General features: G+C 42.1%; 1 protein-coding gene across 1 annotated transcript in view; it reads right to left on the bottom strand.

The window, feature by feature from the left end:
* Positions 1-2,708: 2,708 nt before the first annotated feature.
* The window catches only part of TRAPPC10 (trafficking protein particle complex 10), a 60,591-nt gene continuing 46,781 nt past the window's right edge, over positions 2,709-16,518 (bottom strand). Inside the window, exons 15-22 of the mRNA XM_021711763.1 lie at positions 16,355-16,513; positions 15,357-15,463; positions 13,702-13,802; positions 12,163-12,289; positions 10,886-11,056; positions 7,251-7,428; positions 3,629-3,823; positions 2,709-3,329 (exon numbers count right to left, since the gene is read on the bottom strand). Of these exons, the coding sequence (XP_021567438.1) occupies positions 3,091-3,329; positions 3,629-3,823; positions 7,251-7,428; positions 10,886-11,056; positions 12,163-12,289; positions 13,702-13,802; positions 15,357-15,463; positions 16,355-16,513 (1,277 nt within the window). The 3' untranslated portion in view covers positions 2,709-3,090. The remainder of the gene's footprint in view (positions 3,330-3,628; positions 3,824-7,250; positions 7,429-10,885; positions 11,057-12,162; positions 12,290-13,701; positions 13,803-15,356; positions 15,464-16,354; positions 16,514-16,518) is intronic.

The raw sequence follows: 16,518 nt of genomic DNA, 5'->3' as shown, positions 1-16,518 counted from the left end.
TGTTCAGGAAAATAAACTTAAAAACCATATAGGATTTATTTTACAGATCACAGTTGAAAGTAAAACATTTAGATTAGTAGTTTGTTCTTTCATAAAAATTAATATCTTTCATCTTATATACAAACCTAGAGTGTTTAATTTCACTTAAAAACTCAATATTATTTTAAATACTAAAGAAAATGTGAATAGAAGACTTGCATGTATTTTTTTCTTTTTTTTTGAGTGGGAGTCTAGCTCTGTTGCCCAGGCTGGAGTGCAGTGGCACACTCATGGCCACCGCAGCCTTGAGCTATTGGGCTCAGACATCCTTCTGCCTCAGCCTTCCAAGTAGCTGGAACCACAGGCATGCACCACCACGCCTGGCTAATTTTTTTGATTTGCTGTAGAGACTGGGTCTTGCCATGTTGCTCAGGCTGGTCTTGAACCCCTGGGATCAGGTAATCCTCTTGCTTCTGCCTCCCAAAAGGTTGGAATTACAGGTGTGAGCCACTGCTCCTGGCCGGTATTTTCTTTACTTTTTATGGGATAACTAGCCTCATCGACTAAGGCTTATATATAGGAATCTGACCCAGCCTAGGCCGTGCTGACAATGGAACTGTAGGTAAAAGTCATTTTCAGATTCAGTACAACAATTTCCACAGTAGAAAAGCTATAATTTTTCCAATCATAGGAGACCCCATGAAATTCACAAAAATTATAACTTACTTTCTTTTCCATTTGATAGTATTTACATGTTCCACAGATATTTGCAAACGGCTGCATATGCTTTGCTTCTTAGATACATACACATTGTATATCTGGCTTCACAATTATTTAACAGCTGCTACATCTTTATTGACAAAACCAGCTTGCCTCAAACACATAGACCTTTATTTAAAACACAGTAAAAATCCAATTATAGTTACTCTTTTAAGGAATATTAAGTAAAAATAAAATACTAAGTGATATTCTTTTGTACTTAAAAAAGGCAGAAGCACTCATTTAACATAGTTTGCAAAAGATCTTTTGAGTAATTTGGGAAAAAAACTGATGAAATTTTATTTCATTCAATTTCTAGACAATAAGAAACGATCATATTTTGAATTTCCCCTTCATTTTCTTCCTCTGAATATATATGTAATTGCAGAATTTCATCCTGGGAGTAGAAACCAGATACAAGAAAATCAAAGAGTAATAAATTTATTTTATTTATTTAAACATTTAATCACATTCCCTCTTCCAGAAGGTGAGGGAAAAAGCTACATTATACACTGAGGAAGGGTATGTTCTCTTGACTCCTCCAAGGCTGACCACATGGATTAGACACTTCTCTGACAGAATCAAACTCAAATATCTTTATGCCCAGGATTTGGCAAATCTGTGGGGCAATCATCAATTTTTATAATAAAAAACCTTATTTTAGAAATCTTAAACTATCATTAGATTCTGAAGTTCTAATTTGCTAACTAGTTTGACCAAGTTTATTAGTTTCAAATTGCACATAAGGAAGATACATTTCTGAGAAGTTTAATTAAACACAAAAATACTTTTCTTTACACATTTCTCCAATTTCTACAAATGAAAAAGACTTAAGAGAGGAAAAATAATCACACCACCTTTATTTACTGAATGAATTAAAAGACAAGATACAGAATACTGAAAATGACTGCTCTGCCCACACCACAACCTCCCAGAGCTCAGTGCCCAGCAGAAGTCCCGACAGACAGGGGCCCAGTCCCGGTAGCTGCAGAGGCCCCTTCCTCTTCAGGACTCACAGGGCTCAGGTTGTCCACACCAGGTCCCACCCTCTGTGCATCAATCCTGTCAAGTGTAATTCCCAGTACACTTCCCCAGTAAATTAAGATAACTCTATTTTATATGTACAAAAATACACTGCTTTGGAGAGCTGGAAAAGGTTTAATACATACAACACCTATTTACAAGCTGTGACTTCCACACAGTAAAAACAAACACACTCATTTTTGTCCTTGATTTTTTGGTGCAACTTATACATAAACATTACATCAGTTAGTATGTATTTTTAAAAATAATAAATCAACCATATGTACAATTAAATTTACAACTGAAAGCAAACTAATCTGCTGCAACAGTATGACTGCTACTGAGAGGACCAGCAGAGGTGACTCCAGGACAGGAGTCCTTCCCTACGGCAACGCCAGAACACTGAAAGGACTCCTCCCATCTCCACTGCAAATGGAATCTCTTACTTTCTAAGACTTAAGGTGCAAAAGAAAAATATAGACTATACAGCTACAATTACATGTAAAGACTTTAAAGGTGAGAGAAAAACAACATATTAACCCCATATAGATAATGGTAATTAAATTAAATATATATTTAATTCCCAGTGCATATGATATTCAATCAACATTATGGGGGAACAGAGAGTTCCAGAAACATTTATCCCTAAACTACTTTAATGTCGAGTTGCTCCTCATGCCCCAGTCTTAAGTACCTTTAACATGGCTCCAACTGATGGACCTCCAGGTCCCCCAGCTCTGGCATCCCAAGGCACAGAAGGGGTTATGTTCCCTCCCTCCCCATCCCTCACCCACCCACGTTCCCTGAAGGGGTATTATTCTAGAAAAGCACAACTAGATGGTCTAGGGTAAAGGTTTGTGTTTTACCCCTAAGGAGACTCACCCTCCTTAGGGGTAAATCCACTCTGGTCCAGAAATTGGGCAGTCGTGTGACCAGAAAGGCACACATCTGTCACTAAGAAGACTGAAGGCCTGTCTACCTGAAAAACAAACGGACTTCCCTGAAGAGCTAGCAGACGGAAGGCTGCTCAGTGGAGAGGCCATGGCAGAACTCTCTTAGGAGCAGGAGAGGGAAGGAAGTCAGGGCTCTGTGTAAACACTGTAGGACAACAGCACAGGGATGGGGATGAGAAAACAAGTGACTTTAGACAACACATACAACATGAAAATGACATGAGAATTCAGCTGTACAATGACATTCTCTGACACCTTCACGGCCAGGCAGGATCACCAACAGTCTGGCTGGAGCCAGAACAGAGAAGAAATCTAGTCACAGTCCCGTAAAGTGCACTCACAGCTAGGCTGTGGCATCTGCTTGCCCAAGGTGCTGTCATGTGACACTGACTTCCAGGACATGGTCGTCTTGGCTGGGGATGACCAGGATCTGCATGCCAGCGCTGGCATTGAACACCTGGCCGGCGGGCAGCGCCTGCAGCCGGGGCATGGGCAGGCCTTTGTGCTCACCGCTGGAGGTTGAGTGCACACTGCCTCTGCTCTTGACACTGCTGCTGTCCAGCGGGTCGTCCATGTGCTTGTCCACCGACAGGCTGTCGTTTTCTATCCAGCTATCTGCAAACCACATGGGATGTCAGACCCAAGCCACACTGACACCAACCCAGGGAATGGCAAAGCCACACTGAGCCAACCTTCAAGTGCGGGGAGCCACCTGAGGCTGCCCTTTATAGAACATCCTGCATGCAGGAATGTGCCAAAGGCTCCTAACGGCAGACCAGGGTTGTGGTACTCTTTTCTACAAGCACTGAAAACACCTTAGTTCTCAAATCTGCTCATACATTCGTTTATCACCTATCAGCACAAAGCCATCATCTCCTCAAATAAGGAATTTATACTTCTTTAAAAGTCCTTACCAGCATCAAGCTGTGAGGAGTGCGCAGAATGATGGGGGAGGTACTTGAACAGCCTGACATCAGGCAGAGGGAGGTAGCCTGCGAAGAGTGGCATCACCTCCATGTGGACCCTGTGAGTGGCCTGAGCAGCCACCGGCATGGAGATGACACCACAGCTTTTCCCGCACACGGCCCAGTTGCTGCTGTTGTCGACAACTGAAACAGAGGAAGCCACAGTGTGACCCCAGGACAGGGCCTGTAGTATTCATGCTAGAGTAAGAACCATCATTAACCAGTGCTTAAGCACAGAGTGAGAAACTGAGAATATATACCTCAATGCCATGTAACCGCACCTTGAACTAAAACCCATGCATTTTGTTAACTATGATATGCCAACTATAGTCCAACATTGACTTAGTTCTAGTTTAGACTGTTATGTTAGATGCATATGGAAAAGCTGTTCTCCTCTGAAATTAATAAGTGAACAATAATTTACTTTTAATTTGAAATATCCTTGAGAATTTCAAGCGCAATGCTTCAAAAGTGTGGTTCCTTTGGCTGTTAAATTAAAAATGGGCAGTGGATGGTTCTGTCTGGTAAGTGGCAGTATCAAAGAAGACCAATGGGTCTGAATCCCAACTCTGCTGCTCAGACAAGCCTCAAGACCTCCAGGCTCGTGACCCCTGTGCAGTGTTGAGAACACTACTGACCTCATGAAGCTGCTTTTTAAGGATGGAAAGAGAATATTGTACAAAGGGACTTCAAAACATTCATGGAAAATGGGACTAAAAGACAAACATAAAAAATATGAATCTTATTTCTCAACAAAAGCTCTATCAAGATCAAGGCACTTTTGTAAGCAATGATACAAGTCATTTAGTCTGATAACTGAAGGTCCTGGGAATTTAACCCTGTCAATGCAGTCTTTTCTACAATATTAACTGAAGAAAAATGGGTACACTTTACAGATTTTTTAAGATTAGGAAGCAAAAATAAGTCACAAGGAGTCAAATGAGGACTATAAGGTGGGTGACCAATGATATCTCATCAAAACTCTCAAAAGATTGCCCTCGTGTGATGAAAAGAAGGTGCAGGAGTCTTATCATGGTGGGAAAGAACTCTCTGGAGAAGCTTCTTGGGCATTCTTCCACTAAAGCTTTGACTAACTTTCCCAAATTACTCTCATAATAAGTAAATATTATTGTTCTTTGGCCCTCCAGAAAGTCAAAAAGCAAAATGCCTTGAGCTTCCCCAAAACTGCTGCCATGACCTTTGCTCTTTTTTTTTTTTTTTTTTGAGTTGGATCTCACTGTGTTGCCCAGATTGGAATGCAGTGGCTGCTCCCGGCCACCGCAGCCTCGACCTGCTGGGCTCCAGCGATCCCTTCCGCCTCAGCCTTCTAAGTAGCTGGAATTACAGGCACGCGCTACCATGTCTGGCTCATTTTTTATTTATTTATTGTAGAGATGAGGTCTTGCCAAGTTGCCCAGGCGGGTTTCAAACCCGCGGGCTCAGGCAATCCACTCACCTCAGCCTCCCAAAGTGCGGGATCACAGGCTGAGCCACCGAGCCCAGCAACCACTGCTCTTAACTGGGCCATGTCCACCTCTGGGTAGCCACTGCTTTGAGTGTGCTTTGTCTTCAGGATCATACTAGTAAAGCCATATTTTGTTCCTGTCACAATTCTTCAAGGAAACACCTTGGGATCTTGATCTCATTTGTTTAAAATTTCCATCGAAAGCTCTGCTCTTGTCTGTGGCGGATCTGGGCACAAGAGTTTTGGCACCCATTGAGTGAAAAGTCTGCTGAATTTTAATTTCCTAGTCAGAATTGTGTAAGCTAAACTGGTTGAAATGTCTATGGTGTTGGCTTTTGTTTCTGCTGTTAATTGTTGGTCCTCTTCAATTAGGGGACACATAGGATTAATTTTCTCTTTGAAAATTGATGTGGATGGTCTGCTGCTATGGGCTTCATCTTCAATATCATCTTGTACCTTCTTAAAACAAGTTATCCATATGTAAACTGCTGATTTCTTTGGGGAACTGACCCCATAAACTTTTCATAAAGCATTCTTCTACCCAAGCTTCACCATAAATTTGATGTCTGTTCTTGCTTCAATTTTAGTAGCATTCATGTTGCTCTGATAGGGGCTCTTTCAAACTGATGTCTTATCCTTCTTAGTGCCTCAAACTAAATCCTGTTCAGACATGTTATCACAAGTTAGTACAAGTTCATTTTGGTGCAAAAGTTTTTGAAATCCATGTATAGTTTGTTCATAATACACATTTTCCATGAACTTTTTAAAGAAAGACCTCTTAAATGTAAAGCTCTTAGTACCATTCCTGGGATATGGTAGTGTCTTAACATGTGACAGGTGTTATCACTAATAGTAATTATGAAAACACAACCCTCATTTAATTAAATACAATGCAAACACCTAAGTGAGCATTCATTGGGATGAGCCCTAGAGATACAAATGTGAGCAGATGAGATCCTTGCCCTCAAGTAGCAGATGACCTGGCAAAGAGGTCACAGCTTCCTGTCATGAGGACACCAAGCAATAGTGCAGGGAGTGTGTAACCAGAAGGCCATAAGCAGCACAGAAGTGTTCACAGAAAGTGGGCTTGCTGCAGGTGGAGGACCTTTGAGGACAAGTGGTCCTAAAGGACAGACAGAGGTCCAAGCAGCGTCAGAAAGTAAGGCAATGGACAGTTCTCAGAGTGTGGCCCTCAGGCACTCATAAGCTCAAGGTGGTGTTCACACTGCTGCCTTTCTTTCTACTGTGTTGACCTTAGATCTGACGACCAACAATAGTGGCATGAACTGAGGCGCCAAGCTGTGCACGTGGTCATGGCGCATGTTCTTTGCTACCATGAACTCACAGCAAACCATGTCCTTCATTAAGCATTCATAATTATTAATTTTACTAAATTCAACTCCCAAGTACATTTTTTAAAATTTCAAAATGTTTACAGACTTATAAGAAGTTGCAAAAATAGTGGAGGGAGGTCACATGTTACCCCAACTATGCCATCTCACATAACATGGGAAACTAATATTAGTACCATACAATTAGGCAGGGTGCAGACCTCACTGGGCTCTCACCAGCTTTTGCAGGCACACACTGTTTTGCATATGTTTCTGTGCATAATTTGATGACATCTGTCACATGTGTAGATTCAGGTAGCCACCACCACAGCCCAGGCACAGAACTGGGGGAGACAGGGGAATCCATGTTGGGGGTGGATATGAAGGGGAGGGAGGCGTAAAAGGAAGCTAGAGGAAACGGGGTAGGGATATGATCATGGACTGTGGTGACAGCCAAGCCGTGGAGTTTGACCTTTGCTTCAGGAGAAACAAAAAGATCCTGTACCACACATAGAGAGGAAAGGACATCTTCAAGTCTTCTCAGCACTGAGACTGGTTAGATGAAATTACCTGTTAGAAGAATGTTCCATAATAGCAAAGTTCAACGTCCAGCAAGCTTAGGATCATGTTATATAGTGACAGTATTAAACAAGTTCTTAATTCTAGAACATTCTCTTTTTGGACAAGGAACATTACACTTTGTGAAAAACAGGGCACAATCATTTGAAGCACTGGATCATCACATAAGCTAGGAAAAAAAGAAGTCGCAACCTACCTTCATACATAAGCTTTGTTGAAAAATACTCATCAGATTCAGTCAGGGATTCATCCTTATCCGCCTCCAAGAGGTCTGAGAGCCGTGTGATCAGTACCTCCAAGGAGCAGAGTGAGCCTGTTCTACAGTACTCCATTCCCGAAGTGGGAAAGATCTCAGCCTTCACATTATATAATGTCTGTGCAGGAAAGGGAGAGAAAAGTTGAAAGGAAATATACCTGAAGAGTCCTGAGAAACGAAAACAAATGTGGAGCTGCCCATAGACCTAGAAAAACCCAGGAGACCCTGTCTGCTCAGCAGACCAGAAGGCAACTGTGGCCACCTACTGTAATGACTCCTCCTGCAGACACCATGTTCTCATGAGCCTAACTCCACAGCTTACAAGCCTTTCTTAAATTATGGACATTTTCAAACTTAAGAGTCTTCTTCATTTGTTTCATCTATCTACTGATCTACATTTCTGTATTTGCCAGAGTATTTTAAAGCAAATTTCAGATAACCCATCACTTCACCCTGCATTACTAAAAACTATGGACATTTTCTTACCAAAACACAATGCCATGATCACAGCTAGCAAAATTAACAGGAACGTCTTGGTATCATCCAATTCAGTCCATAATCTACTTTCTCTGTGTTTTATTTCCATAATCAACCTATTCTCAGTGGCTATTCATATATGCCTAACATGTTATCACCACCTATGACAAAGGATCAAAACCTACCTGCCACTGCAAAGGTGAAAAAGGGTTTACCCCCCAAAGGCATTCTTTCATTTTATATTTATGTCGGTGTATGTGTGTAATAATTACAGTATAACTTGATTTAAAAGTGTCCTGTTGGTATTGTAAAATGCTCAAATAAGAGATTTTGGAATATAAAAGCATGTTTTAGATGATCTTCCTATCAAACATGCAGATGATCTGTTTGGAGACAGGACAAACTTCTACCAATCTGAAGAGGGGCCACTCTGGGATTTTCTGTGGCTCTCTGACCACAGGGCACAGAGGATGTCTGAATATGCAGATACAAATGAGTGTTGGTCACATGCCTGCAGAGGCAAGTCCTTCACATCCTGGGGAAACATGGTGGTTCAGTTAAACATCTCCTGCTCTTGAGAAGCTTCCAGCTGGAACACAGTCAGAAATATTTCTGAATCTGGCCAAAGAAGAGTGCTGGTTTGCCTCAGAGCTTACTTAAAAGTTGAAGCAAGACAAATGGGAGTCCGCCGGGCAGCGCATGTCCTTGAACTCCATTTTGTGGCTGTACCCAAGGAGCAGCTGAGGGAAAGCGCTGGGCCACAGAGGAAGCAGTGAGGGCCCCTTGCCTACCAGCGGCTGAAGTGACCAGACACACAAAGCCTCTCCAGAGATAAACTAACATGTTTGGACAACTGACTTCCAACAAGGGTGCCAGAACCATCCAACAGGGAAGAAATGGTCTTTTCCTCAAGTGATATAGGGACAGCTGATGGACCACATGGAAAGAACAAATTTGGACCCCACCTCTCACCACACACACAACTTAATTTAAAATAGATCACAGACCTAAATGTAAGCATTAAAGTTATGAAAAGAAAGTGGAGGAAGAAGTCTTTTTGACCTTGGATTAGGCTAATGATTTCCTAGATCCAAAACCAGAAAGTCAAGTAATAAAAGAGAGATAAATTGGACTTCATTAAATTTTAAAACTTTTGTGCTTAAAAAAAATACACCAAGGTGAGAAGACAACTAATAGGATAGGAGAAAACATCTGAAGATCCTATATAAGGACTTGGTACCCAGGAAATATAAACAACTTACAATTCAATCATAAAAAGACAGATAGCTCTATTTAAAAATGGGCAAAGGATCTGAATAGACAGCTTTCCAGGAATATATACAGTCAATAAGTCCACAAAAAGATGTGGAGCAGCACTATCACCAGGGAAATGCAAAGCAAAACTAGGTGATCCCACTTCATACCTGCAGGGATGGCTGCAATCAAGATGACGAAGCAAGTGTTGGAATAGTCTACAGAAACTGGAACCCTCTGTGCTGCTAGTGGGAAGGTAACATGGTATGGCCTCTCTGAAAAACAGCTTGGTAGTTTCTCAAAAAGACAGCCACAGAGCTAAACCATATGACCCAGCAATTCCACTTTTAAGTATTTACCAAAGAGACCTGAATACATATATCCACAAAAGAACGTCATTACTCATAATGGCCCCAAAGAGGAAACAACCCAGATTCTAGCAGCTGATAAACCGATAGACAAATGTGGTATAACCATCCACACAGTATGAAAAGGGAATAAAAGCACCAATATATGCCACAAAATGGATGAACCTTGAAAACACCATGCCAGAAAGAAGTCAGAAACAAAAACATCACATACACTTATATGAAATGTTCAGAACTGGCAAATCCATTGAGACAGACACTTGCCTACAGAATAGAGTGGTCGCCTAGGTTTGAGGATTGATTATTAATGGGCTACATGGTTTCTCTGCGGAATGATAAAAGTGTTCCAAAATAAGATTATGCCACTAGTTATAAAACTCTGTAAATGTACTAAAACTACTGCACTGTATACATTAAATGGGTGAAATTCGTGGTATATAGATTTTGTCTAAAAAAGTTGTTCAAAAAAAGTGGAATCTATATCTCAGGTCCTCAGAATACCAGTTTTGAAAAGAAGAACCCACCTAATTTATTTTTCTGCCATTTTATTCAGCTTTTACAGTTCTAAGAAAATTATTTCAATACTCATACTCTGAAGAGGAAGAAAAAGAAAAGTAACAGTGAAAACTGCTAATTAGTTAATAATCATCTGCAGTAAGCAAAACAGATTACATTTATGCAGACTCCCACATTAATGGATTAATGCTCAGCTACAGTTAACACATCAACAAAGTAATTTTGTAATAGAAAATGAAAAATTATGCTAGTAATTATGTTTCACTTTCTAAGGCTAATAAGGGGAGTTAAAACATGAAGGTCAAAACAATGATCTGTTTTGGTTGGAAGATAGGAAGAAAAAACTGCTAATAGCAAAAACTACAATAAAGACAAATATTTCCTCAAATAAAGCATTGTTTGATACAACACTAAGTCAAATAACCTCATTAAAGGAAACAGAAACACATCTGCTATCCACTCACCTAGCTCAATGCTACTTTTAGCTCCACACTTAAATTAGCTGCTACCAAAAGATGCATAGGTTCTCAGAAAATGTTTGGCTAATTTTCTTAATAGTTTCAGTTTTTCTTTCAAAAAAACTAGAGACATAGCTTGGAAAGTAAAGGCCCTGAGTAGCAGCTAATAATCAAGATGAAATGACTCTAAAAAATATTTCTAGGACGTTACTAAGTCAACATTATAAAAAGCAGAAGAGAAAAGGAGTCTCTGGGTTTCCAAATGATAAACACTTCTCTTAGAGATGCCACTGGGAATGCGGGTGTCTCAGGTGTGTCACTGAAGAAAGACCCAGTTCTCAGATAAAGACCATGATCCAATTGCCCCAAGAATTCGCGATTTCTCTTAAGTTGCTCCCCATTATGTTGAGACAATTTGTCTATTCAATAGTTTCGATTATAAAAAAGATGGTACCATCTTTCATTTTCCCACCCCACCCCTCCCAAATAATACATTACGTACAAAAAAATTTTCCACTTGAAATTCGTAAGTATATGGCTTTAAGGAGACAGACAGCCGTTCTTCAGAAGTCGGGGAAAATCCAACGGAGAACTGGCAATGCAGAGAAGGGGGGGGCTCTTGAGTCCACTTCAACTCCCAGACAAAGAACACCGACTGCTTGCTGGAGATGCGCTGCAAAGAGAGTCGCTGTCATTGTTCACACAGAAGCACAAGCCCCAGTGCTGGAGCAACACTCTGTGCGAGGGGCTGTGTGTGTTAGGCAGAGTCGTCCATAAGCCCCTGCCCCAGCACAACCCAGAACGCTGCTTGAGAATCCGAGGCACCCACCCCTGCCCTGCCTCCCTCTGCCTGGCCTTGTCCTGGCAGAAGATTGAACATAATGGGTAAGAAGGTCTTAATTGTTTATGATTCCATGAGCCTCACAGCATAGGGAATCGTAAACAAGAATATTTATTAACATAGAGCATATCTCATACATCTCCAAAATAGGAAAATGTCATCATCAATCAATTAAAAAGTATATCTTCACAACCAGGCCAATTACATGTTGAACTTAAGTTAATTTAGAAACCAGCACAACCCAACATATGGGCTGAACACCATTGTTACAAATGAAGTTCACATCCACAAGCAGTGACAGACCCCAGTAAGAGTTGAATGTAGTCAAGTATTAGTGAGGAAATATCCTTTGAAAATGCTAAATACAGACATCCATTAAAAAAACCTTTGATCATCTAAATACCCATCATTTACTGCCTAAAAACACACATGAAAAATACACAGAAAAGGCAAGGACAGGGTTAAGCCAGGCAGCGCAGCTGTGAGTATGGCTCCTTCACAAAGTCCCACCAACACCTACAACAGACACACAGTAGTCCCCGTTTCCTACAGTGATGGTGTCCATGCAACTAACAGGACATTCCAACAGATGTTTGTATCTGCATATGCCTATGCACAAAGTAGGACAAGCTGAAGATTTAATTCCTCCAAAAATACAGATATCTATCTGCTTCCTAGTCCATCCAGCTGCCCCACCCATATACGCCCTCTTCTTCCACGAATAAAACAGAACATGCACAAGGCAGCAAGCACAGCTCTTGTGCCAGAGTCTAAGATGCACATGAGCTTTCACTACTCAGGGAGAAGAAACTGCTCCCTACATTTACAGGCTCAATCTCAACACGTACTATGTCCCTTTCATCAGAACACTACAGATACTACACCTTTACATGTCAGTCCTCTGTTGAGAAGTTTACTCAAGTCTAGAAAATGTTTACCTGCTGGGATTGCGTGTTCAATGGTATTAGATGCAGGTCGGTACTATCACCAGTATCTATAAGATTACTATCTGACAGCTGAAAGTCAAGTTCTGACAAATTCTGGACACAAACTTGAACATATTTCCTAAAGCAAAAAAAACAAACAAAAAAATGATTTTGACATTTAAGAACTTTACTAAATATACCTTAGTTCTGTTAAGGAGACCCCCTCTGACTGGAGAGTCAAAAAGTGACAAAGCAAAATAAGAGTAAGTTGTTACATATATTTCTACTTTGGATTTCATGTGTAAAAGTGTCGGGAAAAAAAAATCTTTTTAGACAAGCAATTTCTATGGGAAAATGGAACAAATAATATTGTTTCTGATGTAGTATGACTAAATGATTATTAACTGGTCACTATAAACTATATACTAGGCTGCATATACCAGACTGTAGTGAGTTCCATGACTAAAAGTGAGACTACTCAGAGAAGCCAATGCAAGGTTCACCTGAATTTCTATAATAGGTAGCAGTCAGAAGAGTCATTCTTTGATAAAGCACCTCAGGTTCTTTTAGAAACTGATGTTTTAACCCTTTATAGCTACAGCTCCCTTGTTATTTGAAGGGGGCAAAAAGCTGCTTGTCTATTGTCCATCTAAATATTATAAATTTTTCTTTACAAATTATCCAAAAGCCATCAATGGACAAAAGCAAAAGGGAATGTTGCAATGAGACCAGATGAGCCACCCGAGCCCAGTGATCAACATTAGTTCTCCCAATGAGGTGGGACACTGGACATTATGGGTCTCCTGATGCGCTGAAGTGCAAAGCTCACAACATCACCTCCAAACTCTCTGGTCTAAGAGCTGAATCAGAGTTCAATCAAGCCTCCAGGGCAGGTGTTTTCAACCAGGGCAATTCAGCTCCCCTTTCAAGGGATGCTGGACAATATCTACAGATATCTGTGGTTATCACAAGTTGGGGTGGGAATGCTCCCGGCATTGAGTGAGAGAGGCCAGGGGTGCTGCTCAACACCCTGCAGTGTGCAGGACAACCCACCATAACAAACAACCTGGCCCAAGATGTCATTAGTGCTGAGGCTAAAAAACTCTGCTCTAGACGTTACTAGCAGGTGACAAGATAAACAGGGACAAGGGAACTAGTTAAACAAAACCATGAAGATGAAACAGCCAAATCCAGAATAGTGGGTCTTCCAGAGGACAACTGACCTGAGTGTGTCAACAAATCAGTGGATTCAAAACAGGAAAGGGAGGATAAAATGAGTTCAATAATCAAATGGAAACTTGGTTTAGACACTGAATCACACAAACCAAATGTAAAAAGTCATTTTTGAGACAGCAGGGAAAATCTGATTATGAACTGAGTGTCACAGGACTTCAGGAAATTACTGTGAATTTTAACAGATGGACAATGGCATTGTGGTTACGTAAGAAGACATCCTTAACGATCACTAAGGCCAAGCTTTGAACACTAAGAGTCCCTACTCAGGAGAGTCCTGGGAAAGAAGCCAAGGCCTGCAGGCAATGTCTCAGATACCGTGTTCCAGCAGACAGCAGGGCATGAGTGGTCTGGAAGGGCACACTGAAGGTCAGCGAGATGACAGTTGAGTAGATGGACCACGGGCAGTCAATTGACACCTGGGGAGGAAGCAGGATACACACTCAGACCCTATATGCCTGACAGCACAGCCCTGCTGCCACCACTCATCCACATTTGTAGTGCCTGCCTGTCTCTAGACATGCTATACCTTTACCACTCATTATTCAGAAAATAAAATCCTACTAAACACATGCACGTGTCGCCAGAATGGTCTCAATACCCAGGGAGCACAGATGTCCTCTAGAGCACAGACCCACCTGCTGATTCCACATGTACGGGGTCACAACGCCAAGCATGTTTTAATGTGTGTGAGGTTTTGATAAAGTGCTTTTAGTCACATATGTCCAGATGACATTAGTCAATCAGTGACCACTCCAAAATTATGTGAATTACCTAAACATTTAATCCACCTAATGCTGAATATGCAACTGAAAACCAGTCCATCTGGGGCCACAGTGTGGACAAAGTTATTAAATCCCACAGGGCAAGATGCAGGTCTCAGACTTCATTTCATTTTTCACAGGGAGCAAATGAATATCCAACCCAACTCCTCCTGTTCCTATGCATGGGAAGGAAGTGGAGGGGAAGAGGCAAGAAAGCCTCCCTAAGGCACAGTGGCCCAGCAAGAAAGCTGGCAGGCTAGAGTTCAGACAACTGTCAATGCTCAGAACAAGAGCATTTCCCACGTGGCCTGCCCAAGTCCTGTGTATACCTGCATGAGATGTCCTCCCATTCCATCCCATCAGCAGATCAACACCCACCCACAAAGGAAGCAGGGCCCTTCCCTTTCTATTCCTTGTGGCTGGAGAATAGATGATGATATCCTGTTCTGAGTCCAGATCATTTATGTACTCGGTACCCTGTGCTCCTATTGAAGTAAGGATCACCTTTACTGTGTGAATACCTTTGAGTTAAGGTGAAAATATTTCCTCTTTTCTCTTCAAAAACTGAAAATTAAAAATTATTCTTCAGGTGTTGATTTGTCTGATCATTTTATGCTTTCTTACCCTATTTACCCTACCACTCTAGGGTATATACTGCAACCCCTGGGCTATTCCAAAGAGCCCTCGGAATTGGAATCTATGCCTCTGAATAGACATGATGTAGGAACACATTTCGTGAACTGATTTCCTGTGCATCTGGGACCAAAATCACGTACCTCACAAATAACTGTCAACAAATACCAGCACCAACACTTAAAATGACAGAACTCATTCCTGGCTATGGTTGGTGAGGCATTTTAGTGGACAGCAACTGAGGCACACATGACACAGCCTAGTCATTGGAGCAAACAGACAATGACCCAGATTTCACTCCCCTCACGCCAGGTTAATTCTATAGCTCTAATCATCAACTTTCTGTCCTCCTGAGTTGGGATATAAGTTAGAGCTTGTAAGTCTTTGTTCTTGCAAAATGCACCCCTTATCTAATAAGAGATGATTCACAGGCATGAGTGCTCAGTAGGAGAGTGCAAGGCATCAGGAGCTCAGCACAGGCCACTTCAACAGAGGGCATTGCTTCTGCACCATCTCTCAGCAGGCAGGATGAGAAGCTGCCACCGCGAGCTAAGCTACTCCACAGCCCCTCCTCACTTTGTGGTCTGTGGTAACCATGCAGTGGCCAGTTTTCTGTTTGTCCTTATGCTTCCTATGGGGCTCTGGCGTCCCCAGCATGTCACTCTCCCCTCCAGGTGCTGGGGCTGAAGGTAAAGAGAGAACTTCCAGTTCAAATTCAATCACGTGGTATGCAGGTGCAGCAGGCAGACTGATGCTTGTGACCTTATCGGAGGACTGGATCCGGAGAGATGCGCTGGAAGACTGTTCTATGAAAGAGAAAAAGTCACTTTAAACATGTTCACTGCTTCATTTTTCATTTGTCTTATAGTATGTGACGAACCCAGCAGTGAGGTTACAGCCCAACTCCTCCTGCTCCTATGTATGGGAAGGAGGTGGAAAGGAAGAGGCAAGAAAGCCCCCAAAGCAGAGCAGCCCAGCAAGAAAGCTGGCAGGCTGAAGTTCAGACAACTTTCAATGCTCAGAACAAGAGCATTTCCCACGTGGCCTGCCCAAGTCCTGAGTGTACCTACACGAGATGTCTTCCCATTCCATCCCATCAGCAGATCAACGCCCACCCACAAAGGAAGCAGGGCCCTTCCCTTTCTATTGCTTGTGGCTAGAGATTGGATGATGGAAGTTTTTCAGGGTTATTGACCAGTTCCCTACTTTTGCTTTCAGAGGTAGACATGTGCTAGGGTGAACGGGGCTGGGAATCATCACAATGGAGCGCAAGCCCAGCCAAGAGGCTGTACCCTGTGTCCTCAGCCAGGTCAGCAGTGTCTAGCTACTGAGTACTTGTGCCCCTCTCAGTCTACTCTCCTCAAATGTGACTCCTGACCCAGATGCCAGGTCACAGCACACTTACAAAATACAGACTTCAGAGTTCACTAAGAACAACTCAGGGCACAAGAAGTATCAGGCCACACTGACAGGGTGGCAGTGATACCAGGCCCATTCTCATACTCTCAAGGTGTGTGACAAAATGAAGAGCCCTCCTGTACTACTGCCTCACAACTGGGAGGCCGGAGCCTTACCTCTCGTGTTAGAGTAGATCACAGCTCTGTTCTCTGTCTGACACAGAATGAGCATGGCTTCTGCATTGCTGAGCTGGAGGCTGTCCCCATTTTTTATTGTATAATGGCCAGTAGTGACAGTGAACTTGACTTTCTGAGGAATACCTGCCAAAAGGCTATCTAAA

This window comes from Carlito syrichta, unplaced genomic scaffold, assembly GCF_000164805.1.
Source record: "Carlito syrichta isolate Samal-C Ts95f unplaced genomic scaffold, Tarsius_syrichta-2.0.1 Scaffold302575, whole genome shotgun sequence".
NCBI lineage: Eukaryota > Metazoa > Chordata > Mammalia > Primates > Tarsiidae > Carlito > Carlito syrichta.
Note: the sequence above shows the minus strand (reverse complement) of the source record. Positions and strands in the feature narration are given on the sequence as shown.